Source organism: Osmerus mordax, chromosome 18 (genome assembly GCF_038355195.1).
Source record: "Osmerus mordax isolate fOsmMor3 chromosome 18, fOsmMor3.pri, whole genome shotgun sequence".
In the NCBI taxonomy this organism is placed as follows: Eukaryota; Metazoa; Chordata; class Actinopteri; order Osmeriformes; family Osmeridae; genus Osmerus; species Osmerus mordax.
The window spans coordinates 10,362,209-10,383,474 of record NC_090067.1 but is presented as its reverse complement, the minus strand read 5'-3'; the positions used below and the strand labels follow the sequence as shown (position 1 = coordinate 10,383,474).

The window sequence follows — 21,266 nt, the reverse complement described above, 5'->3', positions numbered from 1 at the left end:
CTTTACTTCACACACCACATATCAACCACACCTCTGCCACAGAGCTTTACCTGACAGCTCAAAAACAGTGGAGTTTGTTTCATTACAGCATCTGCATAGGAGGGGGTGCATATAGAGAATCTGTAATACAGCTATTCTCGGAAATCTAATCATACTGTTTACTATAGTTAAACATCAACAATCAGACAATCAAGTACTTTGCATCTCCTTGGCTTTCAGACAAATAGCCTATGAACACTCATTTTTCAGTCTCCAACCTCCCTCTACTGGGCAGATACTGCCGTGCATCTAGAATAAAGATCCATCAGAACAAGGGCACAACTATGGTATCTATAGCATGAAAAGGGCCTTGCTGCAGGCACCGAACATGTCAAGTCCTCATTCTTCATAAGTAAATACCATCCGCTTAATAAAAAACATTTATTTATCTTTAAAACTACATTTTAAATCACAATAAAAGCATTTTCAAATGTTTTCCAACAGGCCCAGCTACAACATTGTCCTTGTGTCCCTTTGCTTTATAACATAAAAATATACAAACAAAGTAATATTTAAGAATATTTCCCCAGTATTGCTGCTTTGCAGGTTAACAGGTATTCATCATAAAATGTGATTATTTTAAAACAGGAACAGGCCTATTTCTTTATAACATTAAATACACAAGGATTTATCCTAGCACTTCACCATTCCATAACATTTAACTGATTTTTTCAGTCATTAAGACCTATTATTACTAGATATATCAGCCGTATCAGTAAGAGCTGGAGGAAATGTATACTAACAAACAGTAACTAAGTTAAAATGTCTGTCCTTCAGCAGTGTCTTCTGAAAACTTCAGTACTCAAATTACTCGACTCGCACAAGCAGCTCCTTGTAGTCTTTTGAGCCAACACACTCAAATCACATACAGGAGACTTTGTAAAGGGTATCTGAAGAAAAGTGTGCGCTGGATACCCATGTGCATGCGTTTGTGTGCGCACGGTTATAGTCAGGGATGAATGACGTCATGGTGGCACGGAGACTTTGACAGGCAGCTAAAGAGCGTTGCTTCTGTGGTGCTCGGATCACAGTCCACAGGAGAACTGCTGCTCTGAAGGTTGTCCATGCTGTGACCAAGACCTGATGATGTTGTGCTGGGGGAACAAAAAAAGGCAATTATTGTAGGAACTCATGGTGCTTCTTTTAAACAATCACACCATAACCAAGAACCTTACACATAAAATATGACTGAATTAAATGCCACACATCTTAGCATGCACACACAAACAATTGGCTTGCCATCCAATATCCTATTTCTAAAATGAACCTTTTACACAAACAATATACTGAACCCGCTAACACCCAAACATTCCATACTGACACATTGCACCCATCCCCTGTGCACCATGCACACATCCTCACCTCTCACAGGTGGAATCGCAGAAGGCCTTTTCCACCTCCTGTGCAGGGCAGTGAGAAGTGTGACAGTCCATCCATTTCTGGATGGCCTCTGCCACCGTGTAGCGTGTCTGGCCCCGGGCGCAGGCCTCCATCTTGGCCATGCTCAGCTGGGACTGCAGGAACAAGTGCAGGCGGCTGTCAGACAGCAGGAGTGGCGTTTGAAGAACACTGCACAGGCCAGAGGGAGAAAGAAGTTAGGTCTGAGGTCTTGAAACATCGGAGCGCTCCCGGGGAAAAGACGAGTGTTCTTTCGGCCACTAGATGGTATTGTTACTTTCAAAGCCCTTTTCAAGAGACTAGTAATGGAGCAGGTAAAAGAAGAGGAAGGGGAGAAAAAGAAATGGAAGGGGAGAACGTACAGTTCTAGAAACTCCTGCATGCCTTTCATCCTCTGGCTGACCTGTACAGGGTTGCTGAAACTGAAAAAAGGGTTCCAGGGTGGCAGTTTGGGTAGCTCTCTGTAGAAACAGGTAACCAAAGCAACAGCAAATTTAAAAGATTTTAATTAGAGAGTCAACAAAGCATCAAGACATTTCACTATAATAATGCAGTATTGCTTTAAAATGTTTTTAAAAGGGCCTTGGAAATAATGCTATGAAAAACAATAATAATCCTTTTCTGGGAATTACATGATCAGAGCGTTGTCCTGCAGACGCTGTCTGAGCCAAACAAACTCGCTGTACCTCCTCCTCACACAAGAAGTCTTCTTCCGAAAGCACATGCTATTGGTCTACATACAGGAAGAGGAAAGTGGAAACTGCGTCAGCAATTGTTGACAGACCTTACGACCACTCGGTGACCATAATAAATGCCTCTCTCACTATACCCTGGCCAATGCAAGCTACAAATAGGACATTTGACAGTATAAATACCAATAACTGCCGATGAACGAAACATCATTATACCTTGGATCTACAGCCGAACCATACCTGACAGGGATAACTGTGGTACTCACTTGTAAAAAGATCTCATAGTCTACGTGCGTGTGCCAGAAATCCTCTTTGTGTTGCTTGGGATCACGAACCCAAATGCTGAGAAAATCCTACGGGAAAAAAACAAACAAAAGTTTCAGATATTTATTCATTTAGCAGACGCTTTTATCCAAAGTAACTTCCAAGAGAGAACTTTACAAAAAGTGCATAGGTCAATGATCATAAACGAGATATCCCCAAAACATTGTGGGTAGCCAAAACATGAAGCATACATTGTGAAAAGCAAATAGGTGCCAATGGGAAGAAACATAAGAGCATGTAGTTAAACAAGTTACAATTAAACAACAAGAACCTAAAAAGTGCAAGAGTGTACCTGTAGGAAAGCAAGCAACAATAAAATAATTCAAAGCGAATACAAGAAGTAAAATCAGTTACAACTAACCAACAAGAGAAACAAGTCCTTCAATAAGAGTCATTGTTTTCCTGGAGGAAACTAACATCTGGTCCAGCAAATTAATCCTAAGTACCGCTTCGTACTCCCGGAACAAGTGCGTCTTTAGCCTTTTCTTGAAGGTGGAGAGACAGTCAGTGTTAAAGGGAAAGTGTGTGTGTGTGTGTGTGTGTGTTTGTTTTCTACGGGCATTAATAGAATGTTTAAGCATTTTCCACCTCAAGACTCCAACCAGAAAAGCTTCTCATTTCGAACTGTACTACAAATCAATAAGATATACCCATACACACCGTTTTTGTCAGACTGTCAACAATGCCATCCATAGTGAACAACGGAACCTAAGGAAGTAGTGAAATAAGATTGTGTTATCTTTAAACAACAACATAAAACAGTCAATGCAGTACATAATTTCCGCATGAAATCAAGATCTCACAAGATATATATAGCTTATTGTCAATGTTTATTGCAACAGTTAAAAAATAGTGAGAGTGCAGAACTGAGCTGGGAAACCGACTGCAACACACTGGAATACAGTAACCCAAGCAGTGTCTCTACAACCTACAGACATATACATCTCAAGTCAGTCATGTGTCAGGACAAGAACTCATTGACAGCATAACCATCAGTTACTTCCTGACAAAGTCCAGATATCTACCAGAGACACCTTATTACTGTCAGAAAAGCCGTGCAGCCAGGTTCATAACTTGCTTAGGAGTAGCCTACACCTAAAACACCAAAGGCTGAAATAAGTAGAATAACAAGCAGGTCAAAAAGACAAGGGCGGGAAAAAACAGAAATCTGCTGGTAAACACCATTCCCAAAAAGATCACAACCAAGCTTGTAAACCACAAGGCCACGTCTCAGCTAAACAGGTCAGAGTTCAGAAGTGTCATGGCTCAAAATGATTGTAACAGGGAATAGGATGCAATTTGCCAACATTTGGAGGATCCGATTTTTGTTATTAGTTTAGATTCTAGGTCAAAGTAGGCCTAATGCAACAACGCAGCCATGTCCGAATCCATCTGGATCGCCTAAATATCCCATAATCAGATTACAGAAAGAAAGAAAAAACGCTGATCAAGAATGAGGCAGTTAAAGCATGTTTTTTTCTCTAAACGGGTAACTTTTTTCCTTTCGAACTAGTGAAGGCTACCTTAGGGAAGCTGAGTCTGACCCTTTTTTGTTTGTTTCTTTGACCTTTCAGAGGCCGTGTTGTACACGGCAACTTCCAAGAATTGGTGAAGTTCTTAATCGAATCTATTGAAACGCTGAGCCTGTTTGCCAAGCTTATAATTTCTGTAAGAAATTAGCATCTACTCTTCCACAACAAGGTCACACGAAAACATTAGGTCACATGACAAAGTTACCATTAGCCGGATGTCTCAGCCACAGTAATGAATACGTTTTACCAAGGCTATAGATACCTTCCTTCGAAAGCTACTTGGTGTGAAAGAAATTTGTAAACAGTACATGTACAGAAGTAAGCCTAACCAACGAATAGTCAGGACATCAAATAATTGGAAAGCATTTTAATTATTCATATAGTTATAGCCTAGTTTTCAGTGGCCGTGCACGGCTGAACTTTGTCACTGATCTCTGTGACAGCCATAATGCCCATTAATACCATGAACACAGAATGTTTCAAAGAACAATATTTTTTAACCATTTCTCACCTCAATTTGACTGGATCTGGAGCCTGCTCTTTAGAATCTCACTGACAAACATTATGTTTAACTGTTTTGAATTTCAGTGAAATGATTAGACTTACAGTTGAGCTAGAATATGTATTTTGTTTTGACATATAAGGAATTTAATTCACACGTTTTAGAGCGAGAAGTTGCCTGACATTTATAAAAGTTATACACGTTATGACATAAACGTAGGCCTATTAATTTCTCGTTTAAAAACTCACCTCGTGCTGTTCCTGGAGATGGCTTTTTTGTTCTAAACCAGCTGCTGTTCGAGCGGACTTGATTGCAGCGTGGGTTTCCCAGTGGCTCCGCTATTCACTGAAGACCTCTACAATTCACTGTAGGCTGTTCACAATGCGGCGCACTCGCCTCTATACTCGTCCCCGTTAATCGAAGTGGATGTGGATCCTGGTTGACGTCAGGCTACACATCCAAAACTTGCTTGAATGACAGAATAGATAACAGATGCTAACTGACTGAAAACAAGGGTGTCATGAAGAACCAAACAGATCGACGACTTTGTTTAGCTGCCTCTTGAACCCAGTCTAATTGACGGCCCTGAATACCGTTTTTTATCTGGTTGAAGCTATGCAGTAGGCTAACAAGCCACTTTAAAATGTGATGCTGATAGAAATGAGATAATGTGTCATGTGTCGAAGCCTGTATCGTGAGTTTTATTTTCTCTTTTGTATCGACATTTGTTATCTAGAATAGTAAATGTTCTACTTACAAGTCTGTTTCATATTTATCCTACAATTTCCCAGTTTATAATTTCCATTATAAACTTTTCAGTTTTGCCACCATTCCATAAACAATGATGAGTAAATAATTATACAACTCTTACTGTCGGCTAGGCTTACTGTCTAGAAAGTCTTATCTATCTACTGCTAACTGGATTTGCCTGACTGCACATAGGACTCTGTCTGACCCTAAACTGAAGTCTGCTAGAAATAATTTCTTTAATTCTTTGAGAAAGTCAGCATTATCTGTAACCCAGATGGAATGCATAGGCCCATGTTATCCATTCAGCTACCATATGTAGAAATATATTTAACATTTTAAATAAGAGCTTGACACATGACCATAAACTTTTACACACACAAACACACAGTCTTCAGTATGATTAATCAAAAGTTCTTACCATAAGCTTTTAAAGTTCTTGCTCACAGACAAAAGAATAAAGTTAGGCTGCTACGGTCCTTACTTAACCAGACCCATCTCTCAGTGAATGTAAGGTCTAAATAGGCACTCCTACTGTATGCACCCCTCCAAGTTCCTCATTCATCAAACCATTGATGGACAATGTCTGGTAATTAGCATACAGAGGACTGCTATCATAGGAAATGTTGTCTGTGTATAGGCCTATCTGTGGCATCTTTGTGAGTTCATTTCCAATATCAGTGCTCATCTGCTGAAATCATGACACTTTCTCCAATAAATTATATTGGAGTAATTTGACCTGATTCAAGCAGATTAATAAATATTCAGGGCTGTTGTGGAGTGTAGAGAAAGACAAAAAACATCCCACCAAACTGCATTTCTCAGTGTCAACCAATGACTTTAGTATCCACTTCAAGATGTTCTTTGGGAACTCAAGTTTCTTCTGACTGAAGTCCATCCCCAATACCATAATGCCAGTCATGGGCCAAGCATCCTGCATCTGCAATGCCAGCTGTTTTAGGCATTGGTATATAATAATGGCACGCCCTGCCCCAATAGTACTACTCAATGATCCTGGCTATCGATAAGTTATGTCACAAAGGCTTAAATTTGAGATCAAGTAGATGAAAAATTTGTAGTAGTAAAATGAAGCATATAAACCTTTATTGAACAGCTTTTTGAAAAAATATTTACAAGGAATATACAGCAAAGACTGTTCTAGTTAAGATTCAAGTATGCAACATCAAGTTTAACAAAATGTACTTAAAAAAATTCATACTGACAAGTCTGTTGTTCATGAAATCAGGACAAACAATACACATGGGGGGATGGACAAAATATTAGGTTATGAGTGTGCAAGGGAGAAAATATACTGAAACTTCAGTATAATCCTCTGAGAACATTTTAAATTGTAACTGGTTTAACACTAGAACTGCCATGGGGTTAAAATGACCCCCTTGATGTTTTCAAATGCATGTAACTTGAAATAAAACTTCAAAACCTCAGAACATGACTTTTCCTTAATATGGGATTATAACATCTAATGATTTATGTTGGGTGTGGGGTCAAGAGAATTATTTACACCGTGAACCGCTAAGGGGTCATTTTTACCCCTCATAGAAACTGCTGTCGAGCACCACTAAACACGTCCGGTTGCTTAGCTTGTCATCCCCCATCATCTTCTGATAAATAGATTGATCTGGTTTTGGAAACATGACCCGGTGTAGAAGAAGTTCTGGCAATGCTCCAAGACATGAGTATGGGATAATCAGATGGGGGAAGAGATCAATGATCTTTCTTTTTCCATTAATAAACCCCATAAACTTAATTTTAGAAATATTGTCAAGTCAAACTTACTGTTTGAAGAAAAAAAGAAATTTAACAACTTAACTGTTTACAGCAGGAGGGCAAAATATGACACTCCCCAACAGATCTAGGGGGTATAGTAGTGTTGGCGGTTCTATTGTTAAAATGTAGTTACCTTGTTAGGATTAGGCAACTTTAACCCTTAGTCCATGCTGTAATACACATTCTCACCCTTTACCCATATCAGAATAGCTTCCTTGTCCTATTACTAAAGTATACTCGTGCTGCACTAACACTAATGTAAATTACATTAAAAAAAATGCCAATGCAGGTGAACCACATGGAGGCCAGCCCTGAGAGGCAGAGACAGGGACGGTGTCAGATCAAGGTGGGGGAGCAGAGGCTACTGGGATTCATCCTCTGGGCAGGAGTGCCAGGTGAGTCTTTCCTCATAGAAGGAGATGACCACCTGAGGACAGCGAGTGTTAGCTTCACGGGCTGGAACCAGGTCAGCTTCATCTGAATCTTTCCTGTAAAGTAAAATAACATGCTTATTGATCAAGGCATCTACAATGTTGACATTCTATCCAGCACAAATATCTAAGCTGTTTATTCTTGTTTTAACCACATACCCCACTTCTACCAAAAATGCATGCATTTCATCCAACCATAAGTTTCAAAATAACTTGTTTTTGAAAGGTAAGTGATTAAATTAAACAGTGAGATATACAAATGCTATTTAGTAGGACTTGGACAGACAATGCATAACTCACCACTTCATTAAGAACATCAATTCTCCACTGCTATCTGTTGCACCAATGATCCTCTCTGGGTCTAGATTCCTAGCAAAGCCCCGGGGCTTTTCAGACTGGAATACACAGGACAAACCGCAACCAAATAAGTTTGGATAGTGTCACACAAGGGGTTACATATCATTTTTACATGCAGATTAGAAACAATTCCACTTAAGATTCTCCCACTGACCCTCACGCAAACTAGGTACGTAAAGAACACCAACCACATCCTTCTTCTTCTTGGCTTTGTTCTCTTCTGTCTCTGGTTCATCTGTGGAGGACTTCCTCTTGTTGGACTCTGGCTTCTCCACCACAGTCTTCTGTGCCTCTAGAAATGCCGAGATCAGCTCAGGACAGTCCAGATTCTCCTCAGGTTCCCAAGTATTATCCGCACTGGCAAAACATGATTTTGTTTGTTTATACTACCAAAATTAATTGGACTTCTACCACTTATATTTCAAGCCAATTCAAACACGTTTTTATTTTGTAACAGACCAGGATAAGAAATGCACATCCCATACCAGGGAAGCGTTTGTTCCCAAGCACACTCACTCTGTGAATCCTTTCCACTTCAGGAAGAACTCAACCTTCCCATTGACAATGCGTTGGTCCATCACCTTCTCCACAACAAACTCTTCTGGCTGCTCCTGGACCTCCTTTTTTCCTTTCACGCTTTGCTTCTGCTTACCCATGTTAGACTGCGAAACAATAGGGGAGGCCTTCATCTTGAGATGAATTACCAAGAATTTAATAACAGTCCCAAGAGAATAAACATAGCAAGCTAGCAACACAGGCGACAGGGCCTAACATTTTGCTTCGCTAGTCTCGAGAAAATACAAACTGTTGAGGCCTAGTCACCTACTTAGCTAACCATCTAAATTACTTGAAATGTAAAACGGTGGTGCCGAGCTTAATTTTAATCGACTGCCTCATGAAGAAAAAAAACTCGCTTGCCTAGCTAACTAAACCTTTCCCGAACAGCTAGGCTAGCTAATTAGCTAACACCAAAGCACCGATTACACAAAGCGCCCAGCAATGCAATCTAGCTAGTGTAATAATTTAAGAATACAAATCAGTTAGCTAGCGTTCTAAGTTTGTCGCAACAAGAATGTCGTGCAAGCGAAGTTAGCCAACCAACTCTAGATATGCAAAAAATATTTGTGTCTTTTAGCTAGCTAGCTTGTACACAAAGCTAGCCGAAAACTACCAAGCTAGCTAGGTATTTAATGGCCTTTTTTGTAATAATTGTCACATTGATAACGTCAAACGTACAGTACGAGGCAACTGCATGGCGTTAGACCTGGCTTTCCGAGGCTTGGGACTCACCTTTAAAATGGGTGCGAAAACACTGATGAAGATGGCAGACAAGACGAGTGGCTTGTGGATGCAGAGGTTTAGTAATCACTCTCCCCTCTACCAGCCTCGTGTGTGCAACTAAGTTATGTTACAACTGAGTCTGCGCACGTTTTCTTTCTGAAGCTACGGGTAGTAATGAGGCACAGTGTGACCCGACGTGCACATTCTCTGGTGCAGCCAGATATGAAAGCAAGAGCATGGAAAACTAAAATAAGTTACATGCGTACCACAATCTGTAGTTCTTCAGTGAATCTTTCTGCCTTCAATGTCCATACACTGCATGTATAAATAAATAAAATCTACTTGGAGAAATGATCAGAAATAGCTTACTACTTCAAAATACAATATTCCTCACTATTTTCAATTTACCTACTGTGAATGTAGCCCAGTCCCAAAAATCCATACAGTGATCTATTCAAGTTGATACAGTATCTGGAATTGTGGGATCCAAAAAACTGACATTGACACTTTATTGAACTTGAATTAGAAAGAACCAAACTTACCAAAACCCATTTAAAACTAACCACGTTTTTAAACATATTTGAATTTATGTAGAAATGTGAATTATAAAGAAATGTGAATAGAAAGAGGCAGTGGGCATTTTTCTGTCCTCAAACTGTTGAGGGTTAAACTTTTGGAGAGCCGTCAGTCCAGATATCAACCAAGAAGCTACTGGGGCTCATGCTCAGGGCAGGCGTGCCAATAGAGTCTTTCCTCGTAGAAGGAGATGACCACCTGAGGACAGCGAGTGTTAGCCTCCTGGGCTAGAACCAGGTCAGCTTCCTCTGAGTCTTTCCTGTATAGTAGATAAGAGGATTGGGGGAAAGAACAAAATAGTTTGATCCATGCGTTTAAAATATATTTGATAACTTACTCTTGTCTTGACTTTAGTTTTGTCATACCCACTTGCTTTGGTTTGAAAGTGAAGTGATCCAATGTGTGGTCAAACAGTCAAAATAAAATAGGTTTACTGAGTGGGACTCGGAAAAACTCACCACTTCATTAAAAACATCAATTGTCCACTGCTGTCTGTTGCACCAATAATCTTCTCTGGGTCTAAATTCCTAGCAAAGCCCCGGGCCTTTTCATTATGGAAAACACGACAAACCACAAATAAACACTATGAGGCATTACCATTATGTGCAGATTAAAAAAAAATCGACATTATTCTGCCCAGAATATTGCCCACCATGTCCTTCTTCTTCTTGGCTTTGCCCTCTTCTGTCTCGGACACTTCCGTGGAGGACTTCCTCTTGGTGGACTCTGGCTTCTCCATAACATTATTCTTGGACTCTAGGAACGCTGAGATCAACTCTGGACAGTCCATGTTCTCCTCGGGCTCCCAGGTATTATCCACACTGATGAAGCAAGTGTACCAAACATTACAGAAACAAAAAGGAATTGTCTTTCTCTGTGGGAAGTATCTTCTGATTGAAAGCATGGCACTCACATTGAATTTACATATTCTATCTACATGGATTTTTATGAACAACAATACTATTGTATATAAACCTGCTCCTTAACACCAAGGAAACACTTCCAACTCACTCCTTATATCCTTTCCACTTTAGGAAGAACTCAACCTTCCCATTGACAATGCGTTGGTCCACCACCTTCTCCACAACAAACTTCTCAGGCTCCTCTTGGACCGCCTTACTTTTTGTGTTCTGATTCGACATGTTAGACTGAAATATAAGAGAAGATTAATAATTTTTTGGTGAGATGAATGGCCTACTGTAGGATTTAAAAACGAAGGAATGGTTAACTGGCTCCAGTACACTGTAGCTAGCAATGTTAGCTGGTCTAGACTCGTGAGGACTCAATATTCACTGAAACGGTGACACTAAGGTTGTGTTCACACTTTGCAGGTTTGGTTCGATTTAAAGGAGCGAACCAGGACTCATGTAATTTTCTGTTTTGGTCCGGACCAAGAACATAACCAAGATAACCGAACTGGTCTACAAGTGTGATCACTACCTAAAGCTAAGGATCGGTAATGTTACCTAGCTAGGCTGACGTGTACAGTAGAGTGTAGTGCACAGACAACAAACGAGCATCTAACAACTTAAAAAGTAGACTACAGTTACCCATTATTAGCAAGATAGACTAGTCTAACTACCTCAGAGGCAGATTTGAAGTGGTTTGAGCCCATTTTAATATTGGACGTTATGGTAGCAACCCCAGCTCGCTGACGCTAGTTAGCTACTGTAGTAGCATAGCATCTACAGTACTGATGGGTCTTGTGAGCGTTTTTGCTGTGAGGTAGCGTTAGAGCTAAACTAACGCTCATTTGCAAATGTCGGTTTACAATAAATTCCGTTTTTCTTAAAGGCTCCAAGTATGACTTTCTAAAGTTAGAGACTACCTTTCGTTCTATATAGTACTAGTGCTAGCTAATAAAATATTATACTTGATAGCTAGTCTGCCTATAGTCAGTAGAGCTACTGTACAGTACAGTAGGCCGGTAAAAATCCAACAGTGTGGAAGAAAAAAATAGGGCGGAATAACGGTTTGCACTACATAATAGCTTGTCTAGCATTAGCTCTAGAGCTAGCTACACATATAAAAACTATAAATTAAATGGCAAATTAAATAATATATAAACATAAATTATAAATAATATCGCTAGCTAAGGCCACATTACATTAGCCAATGGGTTTACCACCACCAGCCCAGCAACAAGTCGTCCTAGTTTCAATTATGCAAACAATATAGCACCCTATATTTCGAAATGTTGGATTAGGCCTAAATACTAGCTAGTCGTCTCAAGTACGTTTGAATGTTTTGTGTTGTGGTTTGATACAAACCAGAAGAGATGTAAGCGGGAAAAACGTAAGTGAGCCTGGTTAGAGCGGAGGATATGAAGCAATTGTCTGTATGCAAAAATTTAGATTTGGGCTTGATTAGGCTAAGTGGATTTGAGTCTTTACGAAAAATATATTTCTGGTACTGTACACCTGACATTAACGCCACTGGCATGGTTTGCAATACAGACGCGTCATTCAAGTAGCAAATTAGCTACTACTAGTTAGTAACCTAGACTAGGTCTAGCAAAATAGCAAGACAATCCTCAGGGTCTTTAAAAAAGTTAGATCTATCAAATATAAGGCTAACCCTAGCAACATGAAGTCAAACCCATGCAAATTACATGATGCAAGTCTAACGTTACATGTTTTAGCATGATGTATGACATTAAACCCTTTAACCGTGTAGAAAATGTACGAATAAAAACCACAATTAGTGGACAATTTAGCAAACACTCACCCATCTCCTTGGGGCGTAAAATATGGATGATATTCAAAACTAGTTTGAGTATCGTAGGCCTACAGTGGATGTTTCAAGTGGGAAAAAAACTGCCACATCGGTTTTTACTTTATTTTATTTTAGCTCAGAATGAACTAATTTAAGACCCATTTCACAAAGAACAACATTAGTTATTCAAGAGATCCCACGTTCTCTCCACATCCTTCACCATGCGGTCATCAAATAGCAATCAAGCCCAACTGAGTAACAAAAAACGGTAAATGGAAAAACGATAGTAAAAACAAAACAATATTTTATGGTCAAACCCAAAGATTGAGCATTTGCAAAGAAAAGTAACATTCTGTAATGTGGTCAACAATAACAACACACACCCTTCAACTGAGAAAGGTTTTACAAGGTTTAAAGACGTTCCAACAAACCAAAATAATAAAAACCAAACTAAAACTGCATATCAATATTCTTTATGTTCCTGATTTTTTTCTTTTCTTTTTACTATCTACATCACTTTTGATTTAACTTGCACAAATGTATTTTTTTTATTTTTTTATTATACAAGCATACTGTGCTTCTTTGAACCAGAGTGGTTGGTGATTGTATTGTCTATTGTTTCAAAGAGATGATTTTGTTAGGTCCATTTGAGTTGCACTATGACAAACGGTGAAGCATTTGTGTTGTCTTAGTGCACTTGTGTTCCTATACTATCCGTTGCCCGTGCCAAGACCCCAAAAATATTATCTCTCAAAAAATGACCATAAACAACCAAAAGGAATATGTGAGGTAGAATAAAAAGTCTGACTCGAAGCCTAAACTAGTAGGGGAAATCATACAAAAATAACAATTATTCATTCAATATTAGTCAGATAAAAAAAATTGCTCTTATATATATTTAAAAAAAACAATCACATCTGTGCATCACAGATGCACAACTATCAAAATGTGTATCAATTTTAAATTAAGGCCCTTAGAATAATTGGCATTCTACCATTAAAGAAAATTGAGGAGCATTTTAACTTGGGGGCAATAGAACATCAGCCTCTTAGAACTCGACGATACAACGTTTTGATATCTGTCAATACAACCACAGCATTCTGATATGGTCAATTCTACATGTGAACTAAATAATTTCAGTTCATTCATTTATTTTTCACGCTTCTACAACTTACCGTTGTACTTCTACACAAATTATACTGCAACCTTACACTTCAGTTCAAGAACACTCAAGAAATCTTTAAATAGCTATTCAACCCAGCCCCCATTCATATAGTGGGAAAAAGCATCCAGTGTCTGTGCTACATTGTTTTTCCTGGAAAAATTCTGACATTCTTTATTTACAGATGGGTTGACATACAAGTTTTTGGGGGGATTTTTTTGTTGTTGCGTTTCTACCTTTGATTAGGCTCCCAGAATAGGCGAGTCCAGATAAGCAGAGGAGCTGACAACATTTCATCACCAGAATGAAGCCAGTTAGTTCCAAAAGAACAGAAACGAACTGTAAGTCACAAAAGCAAATTCTGCATCAAGGCTTCTTTTCCTTCTTCCTTTTATCGCTTTTACTTGACGTTGTTGTAGTTACAACAGGTCTTCTTATTGGCTGTACCACTAGCCTTCCGCTGGCTCCACACTGCAGGGTGTATCTGTCAGGGGTCAGGGGTTGTCCCAAGTCATCCCTCAACCTGGCCAGGACATCCCTAGAGAGCTGCTCAATGCGCTGGCCCGTAGCCCCTAGAGCCTTGGCTGTGTGTTGCTTCTCCCTGAGCAGGGTGTCTCTCTGGGCCTGCAACCTCTCCACCTCCTCCTGGAGCCCTGTGATGGCATCTAGCTTACGTTTACGGCAGTTCTGGGCGGCCAGCTTGTTCTTTCCACGTCTGCGAATGTCCCTGAGGAGGGTGATCTGTGCAGACGAGAGCGCTTGCCCCTCCAGAAGCTCCAGGAACTCCTCCACGGGCATACTGACGATCTGTGGCGCAGAGAAGGGGATGCACATGGCCCTGGCTCGAAGCTCATCACGGCTCAGCTCTCGCTCGTCATCCCTGTCATACTCTTCTTCGCTTAGAGGCTCCTCTTTGATGGCTTTACGGGAGAACGTAGGCGCCGACGACTGGAAATAAGGAGGGGAGGAGTAGCTATGGTCGTGCCAAACGTTGTCGCTCAGATCGACCTGTGACCATGTGTCATAGTCGGCAATGCCCTTGGAAGGGAGGGAGTCGGCTTCGCTGCTGTAGCCTGTGGCTCCGCCCTCATCCTCACAGAACGAACTGGAAGAGGATGACACCTCTGACGTACCTGCGGGGTGAAGCAGTAAGATCACATTTCAATACATATACTGCCAATAGGTGTTTTCTAATCACACGAGAGGTAACAAATAACTCTGCTAACCAGACCATTACAACGCCTTTCTAAATGGATGAATGGGAATATTCCTTCTCACCGGGGGACGTGGGGCCTCTAGAGCTGTTCTCCAATGAAAGGCCAGAGTCCGAGTCCAGGTCTTCTAGGACTCGAGGGTCTATTCCCTCCAGGCTTCCCAGCAGCTGGGGGTCAATGGAATCCAGCCCCTCCAGCCCCAGCAGGTTAATTTGATCAAACACTGCCTCATCCAGGCAGCCTCCTAGTGCACTGTCGGACGTAACATTCCGTGTTGCGTTGCACACTGAAGAGAAAGGCAGAGTGGCTAGCCCTGCTGTTACGCCTGGTGATGAGTCCGAGTGAGAGGAGTTCGTAGACTCCAGTCGGAAGTACGGTCCCCTTTGCTGGGTAACCGATCCACTTTCATCCCTGTGAGGGACAACATCATAAGGTCCAGCACCTCTCACCATGGCATCACGCAGACTGACATTCTGGCTGATGGCGCTGGAGATATCAGAGTCTAGGTCTGAGAGACGCTGAGGAACCAAAGGATCCAAATCCTGCAAAGAAAACATTCACACATCCTTTATGATAGTAGAGAAGAAGCCCAATCGCCAATGAAATCACTAAATGGTTAACTGCAAAAATAGGTCAGCAATAAGGAAAAACAAATTACATCAAAATCGGTAGAGAGAAAGTGGCTCCAGTCAAGAGTGGTAGGAGGGGCATCTTCAGAACCAGACAGCGATGAGGGTGGCTGGGGATCATCAAGCAAATGCTGGAATACAAAACTAGCCATGAGCACACAAACACATTCGAGATCATTTGAGCCTAATCTGAGCTTTTCTGTTCATTTTCATGGTGGGCACCTCTTCTAGAGTAGAACTGAGAACGAGCTGAGTCACAGGTGCAGGCTCTTCTGCTTCTTCATCACTTCCATCATCCTTTCCATCAGTCTTGTCCTGGGGGTACAGGGAGGGGGGGGTACTTGTTAGCTGACAGTCCTGGCGGATCTCCCACTGTTCTATTTGTGGTTCAGCGAACCAAGCCTAATTATGTTGTAAAGAAGGTCTCCAACAATGACCAATTTTGTATGTTTATCGTTATTTTGTTTGCACTTGAGTGGTTTGTCAGTTGAATGACTTGCTGCCATCCTACATTTAACAGAATTGTTCAAAAATAAAAAGACTATCAATCTATAGACAATTGCGGTTGAAGTATGCTGTCATTCATGCTTGAAATGTAAACTTAAGCTGTGTGTGTGTGAGGGGAGTTTGACAAGCACAACAAGTGTATTTCAGGTGGTGCTGTGAGAAGGTGGTGAACTGTCTCTACAACTAATTTAACAGCTGCAAGGGTTTGTCTAAGTGTAGACTGACGCCACAGTTGCCACAAGACCCTCCAGGGGTGAGGGGTGGGGAGCACAAGTAAGTATTTGCATCAAAATGAATGCTTGAGGCAAGGGAATGACAAATTACATAAAATCTTGGTCTTTTGAACTTGTAGGCTACAGATGAGCCCAAATTGGCCTGCACCTGTGCCATACTTTGTCAGTGAATAAACAAACTAAACACAACATTAGTAAAGGAAAGACAGTGGCTAACAAAGAATATCTCTCTGGACTAGACTCATTCTAAAGGGGTCTGGGATTGAGGACTACAGCTTTAACGTAACTAAAGTAGGGAGTCAGGTGGCTGAGCGGTTAGAGAATTGGGCTAGTAATCAGAAGGTTGCCAGTTCGATTCCCGGCTGTGCCAAATGACGTTGTGTCCTTGGGCAAGGCACTTCACCCTACTTGCCTCGGGGGAATGTCCCTGTAATTACTGTAAGTCGCTCTGGATAAGAGCGTCTGCTAAATGACTAAATGTAAATGTAAAGGGGTCTGGGATTGAAGGCTACAGCTTTAACGTAAATAAAGGGGTCTGGGATTGAGGACTACAGCTTTAACGTAACTAAAGGGGGGTTGTTTCAAATTCTCCTCTCCAAGCCCACAGCATACAGTCTAACAGGTGGGGTAAGATTACAGATTCAACATACACTGGGCTCAGGGTATCATATACACCTAGCAGCTGTTAAGTTTTGTACCAGAAAAACTGGATTAACAAGAGATTTGTAGACCATGAAATAAAACGTTCTCACAACCCAACACACATATTGGTAAAATGTTACCCTTTGTTTTAACTTTGATCTACTTTACATAGAGCAAAGCCCCATCTCCACAAACGTCAACCCTCCCTGATGTTGTGTCACCAGTCATTGACTTGCCAAGACATGTTTCCAATACATTTCTGGGTCCCCAACAGGTGCATTTGGTCTTTTGTTAGACAGCAATGTAACTATAACTTCTGAAAGCTAGCTAGTTTATTTGACATGGGCGTAGAGTACACAAACCTCATCTCAAATGAAAAGTGAAAGTGTTAGTATAGGCAATGTGTTTAAACATTTCTCTAATATTTGGGTAGTTGGTTAGAATCAGTTAGCTAGCTAACAAACCAGCTAAGACAAACAATGTAGCTATCAAGCCCCATGAAGTACAATGAGAAGGTAAATAACTAGTGGTAATTTAGCCACTTCTTGAAATGGGTGAATATATCGTTTAACATTAACAGATGCGAGTTCACAAAACTGCCCACTAAAAAGATTATAGCAGCTAATAGTGCTAGTTCCAATCATTTGGATACCTCGCAGGCTCCAGTGACAATGTAAGGCCCAGACACACACTGTTCCTGGATTTCAGTGTGGCACTCCTCTCGTCGGTCCAAACAGCTCTCGTCTTCGGGCAGAAGATCACTGTGGTTTGCATTGTCCAACGCACTCTCTTGAGTCAAACCTGAGTTTATGTCAGCGCCGTTACTTGTGTTGTTTGATGGGTCTTGGAACTCCGAACTGTCAGGCACTTGGTGTACGAGCCATGCATTCAGCTGCGTAGGGAACCGAGGTGAGCCAAGAGCTCGCACCTCGTCAAGCAGCCTGCGACTGGCAAAGAAATAGTCCAACTCGAGACATTTGGGGTGCACGCTGTATCCGTCCCAGGTGTCCCTCAAATTGTGAAAGGGTGTCTGGATGTAAGCTGAGCTTGGTCCGACGTTAATTTCTAACAGAGGGGAGAAGTAACCGCTTAAGTAGCTATCGACGTCCACGCGAACTCCGATTAAACTGAGTAAGATCGTAAACTGGATCAGGCCCTCTGTGAAGTATTTCTTCACGTTTTGCATTTTTAAATAACGTGAATAGCCACTAAGGAGAAACACTGTCGCGACAGTTCCCTTTCCCCGACTTGACAAAGAAAACTGCCAAACAAAAGAGCACGCGTACCCTTCCCCTGTCAGACAAAGAGGTCCGCCCGCACCGGCGAATTTGTTAGCAAGCTAGCTTAGCCGAGCACTACCGGCTTCTGATAACTTCCTGACAGAAACATACCTCGTTCAAGCAACGGATGTTCAGTCACTTCAATAAATATTTAAAATACGGTCAAACATATATATATCCCGAGGATTTTGTCTCTGTTTGGATTATTTATCAAGTAGACTAAAGTGTTTATTTAATATCTTGAAATTGTCTTCGTTTGTCTGTCATGAAGAGGGGACCTCGAGGTACATTTGCATATTTCCCACACAACCTCGGCCCAAAGGCTGCTTCGCAACAGTCTCCGATTGGACAATCTTTCAATCCGTTATGTTTATAGCCAATTGTAGTTCTACACCAGTCATAAAGTCGGTCCACTGAAGATTTCCGCCAGCATACTATAATAATGAGTATAATTTTACTTTATAGGTTTAGTGTTTTGTCGGACTGCTGAATTTATACAACGAAAACATAATGTCTCCAAGATTTAATGTAAAACTGAAGTAGGAAGTGCTGAACAATACAGACACATACATTCAGTTAATAGGCTACACATCATGCAAAACATTTGACCAATCTATAGGCCTAAAGTAAAAATCATGAGTGGGCTCTATGGTAATACATTTACATATTTAGCAGACGCTCTTATCCAGAGCGATTTACAGTAAGTACAGGGACATTCCCCCTGAGGTAAGTAGGGTGAAGTGCCTTGCCCGAGGACACAACGTCATTTGACATGGCCAGTAATCGAACTGGCAACCTTCAGATTACTAGCCCGATTCCCTAACCGCTCAGCCACCTGACTCCCCATAAGACAATAATAAGACCAACGTGTGTCAATTGACTCACGTTCGTCATTAAAAAGTGAAAAAGAAGTGCATATTTTTACGTTTATAGTGTATGTTTATATGTACAAATGTGCATATATTTATGTATTATAGTTTACATTTGAGACTAAATATTATATTTATTTATTTATTTGCTTGTTGTGACTATAAATTTATGTAAGGTATTTATTTACGAGAGCACTTTTCGTTTTGTCCACGGCTCAACTGCGTCCCCTGCTGGAGATTAATGAAGAAAAAGGTGGGTAGGCCATTCAGAATCAGGCTGTGGGTCCACCACTCTTTGAATTTCAATGCCATACATCAACATGGCTTTCTGAACGCGACAGTTGAATTGAGTGATGCTTACACAGATTTGTACAAACAACTAGACTGATTTAACATGGTTTCTTGAAAAAGCATGACTTGAAACACAAATTGAATGGTCAAGATACAAATTGCTCTTAGTTTCCTTGATCAGGATAACATAAACAGTATCTCTGTTAAGAAACCGTAAGTTACATATAGCCTACACGACAAAGAATACATAAATGTGTCTCAAAACCCAACAAATTTAGTTTGCTTTGGGTGGAGAATATAGCCAATAAGTAATACCCAACAAAAATTGCTAACAAAAATCATATAGTGCCTATTCCACATCTGTTGTTGTTTACTTAAGAAGAGGCGGAGATCGGGAGATGGCCCACGAAATCCAAATCTGGGCGTGCACTCTTGGACATCTTCGATTTGTTATTGGCTCGGAAATGCCATGGACCTTAAAACATGGCAAATAGGGAGTGGACCCATCCCACAACTTCTCTGATTGGATGAAACCATGGACTGGCAACGCCCACTGTTGAAATTGTGTGACCTACTTAACCAATAAAATCAAACTTTCCCTCATTCACGAACACATTTTACATACACATTTATTCAACGTATGTTAAATGTTTTGCTGTCTTTATTCAAATTTTGAGCATTCTTACTATAACATATAGGCACTTGTGTAAAACTTACACAAGGTAGAAGAACAGACGATGCTTTAGTCTACTAGATAACATGAATGAATCCTGACTTGATCATAGATCACATAGAAGAATCTTTACACATATACCCTCTCTCTCTCTCTCTCTCTCTCTCTCTCTCTCTCTCTCTCTCTCTCTCTCTCTCTCTCTCTCTCTCTCTCTCTCTCTCTCTCTCTCTCTCTCATCAATGTGTGCCTAGTAACATAACTGCAGTAATCTTGATAACGTAAATGCAGTACAAATAACAATTCCTAAAACAAAGCATTCCATTCACTTGGCATAATTCATTCTAAGAATTTGGCAAAGAAACTGACATTTGAGATGTGTAATTGAATAGCATGCAAGATTTACAAATCCACCGGGTGGGCCAAACAAGTCGCGAGTGCGTAAAGGCACGATCAAATTCAGGTCCTCAAACTGTGGCCAAAGAATGATCCATTTGACTTGATGTAACGCCAACATGCGGCCCCTTGATTAATCCACAGGTATTTTCATAACGATGCGAAACGCTTTTAAATCAACTTTGTGACTCTCAGGACAGATTTATTATAGGCATCTAAATCACGATAGGCTTTCCTCGACAAGGAGAAAGACGATTGGCTACCAGACGGACTACGTATGTAAGTGGATATTTTTACAATGAGCATGCGCAAAACGTACTGCCGCTAGGAGTTGTGGGAGCTGCAATGTAACATATTGTAAAAAGGAAGTGGAATTCAGTGGCGTTTGGAATTCTCTTCAAGTAGGGTTGTGTTCGTCCGTAGGATTATACTTAACCTACGTCAATTTTGCTTTAGTTTTTCCTATAGGTTCAGACTCATAAAGCAAGTAAACTGAACGAGAATTATACTCAATGTCCCTCCAGTATATCTGAATGTTGCAAGTTAAATAAGGATATGCCATAGCATTTCTTTATAATAATGTTGGCCTATTTTTATCCAAAATGTTGATCCAAAACTAAATTGGGACACTTAAGATATCATACAAAATATAACTATTATAAAATATTCAAATGTGTAATCATAATACGTTTATTTTGTCACATGTTAATTTAATAAGTAACTCGTGCCTCTCGTGTCTTACATGTAGCCTAAGTGAGAGGGTTAAAATAATAATAATAAAAAAGAATCTATATACAAAGATGCTTTCAACCATCTCCTGCTGTTTTCAATTCCCAAGTCGTCCATACCTGTTGAATGAGATTATGTTTAGAAACAAAATCAAATTAAATATCTGCAGCTGCATTAATTGAAAAAACAAACGTCTATTTTGCCATGTTCTTTTCCTTTCATTTTAGATTGTTTAAAATCATTATTAGCATTCATTCATTAT

At 40.5% G+C, this 21,266-nt stretch overlaps 4 protein-coding genes across 5 annotated transcripts; all 4 read right to left on the bottom strand.

Moving 5' to 3' along the window:
• Positions 1-406: 406 nt before the first annotated feature.
• Positions 407-4,892, bottom strand: snx10a (sorting nexin 10a). The gene is made up of 7 exons (XM_067256082.1): positions 4,736-4,892; positions 3,114-3,161; positions 2,396-2,482; positions 2,070-2,170; positions 1,800-1,898; positions 1,402-1,608; positions 407-1,133 (listed from the first exon to the last, which is right to left on the bottom strand). The coding sequence occupies exons 2-7, from the start codon at positions 3,144-3,146 to the stop codon at positions 989-991; spliced, it is 672 nt and encodes a 223-aa protein (XP_067112183.1). The 5' UTR covers positions 3,147-3,161; positions 4,736-4,892; the 3' UTR covers positions 407-988.
• A 1,431-nt stretch (positions 4,893-6,323) lies between these two features.
• Positions 6,324-9,204, bottom strand: LOC136962307 (chromobox protein homolog 3-like). 2 transcript variants are annotated; one of them, XM_067256040.1, is made up of 5 exons: positions 9,101-9,204; positions 8,327-8,472; positions 7,999-8,167; positions 7,754-7,848; positions 6,324-7,510 (listed from the first exon to the last, which is right to left on the bottom strand). In XM_067256040.1, exons 2-5 carry the CDS (start codon positions 8,464-8,466, stop codon positions 7,384-7,386), a joined length of 531 nt encoding a protein of 176 aa, XP_067112141.1. In that variant the 5' UTR covers positions 8,467-8,472; positions 9,101-9,204; the 3' UTR covers positions 6,324-7,383. The 2 variants fall into 2 exon arrangements, with proteins under 2 accessions (XP_067112141.1, XP_067112140.1); XM_067256039.1 differs by having other exon boundaries at positions 7,238-7,510; positions 8,327-8,499; positions 9,101-9,203.
• A 595-nt stretch (positions 9,205-9,799) lies between these two features.
• Positions 9,800-10,809, bottom strand: LOC136962081 (chromobox protein homolog 3-like). The gene is made up of 4 exons (XM_067255714.1): positions 10,679-10,809; positions 10,320-10,488; positions 10,126-10,220; positions 9,800-9,926 (listed from the first exon to the last, which is right to left on the bottom strand). The coding sequence occupies exons 1-4, from the start codon at positions 10,807-10,809 to the stop codon at positions 9,800-9,802; spliced, it is 522 nt and encodes a 173-aa protein (XP_067111815.1).
• A 1,691-nt stretch (positions 10,810-12,500) lies between these two features.
• Positions 12,501-18,273, bottom strand: nfe2l3 (nfe2 like bZIP transcription factor 3). Its single transcript, XM_067256530.1, has 5 exons — positions 17,422-18,273; positions 15,610-15,702; positions 15,417-15,518; positions 14,823-15,300; positions 12,501-14,677 (listed from the first exon to the last, which is right to left on the bottom strand). The coding sequence occupies exons 1-5, from the start codon at positions 17,953-17,955 to the stop codon at positions 13,911-13,913; spliced, it is 1,974 nt and encodes a 657-aa protein (XP_067112631.1). The 5' UTR covers positions 17,956-18,273; the 3' UTR covers positions 12,501-13,910.
• Positions 18,274-21,266: the final 2,993 nt, after the last annotated feature.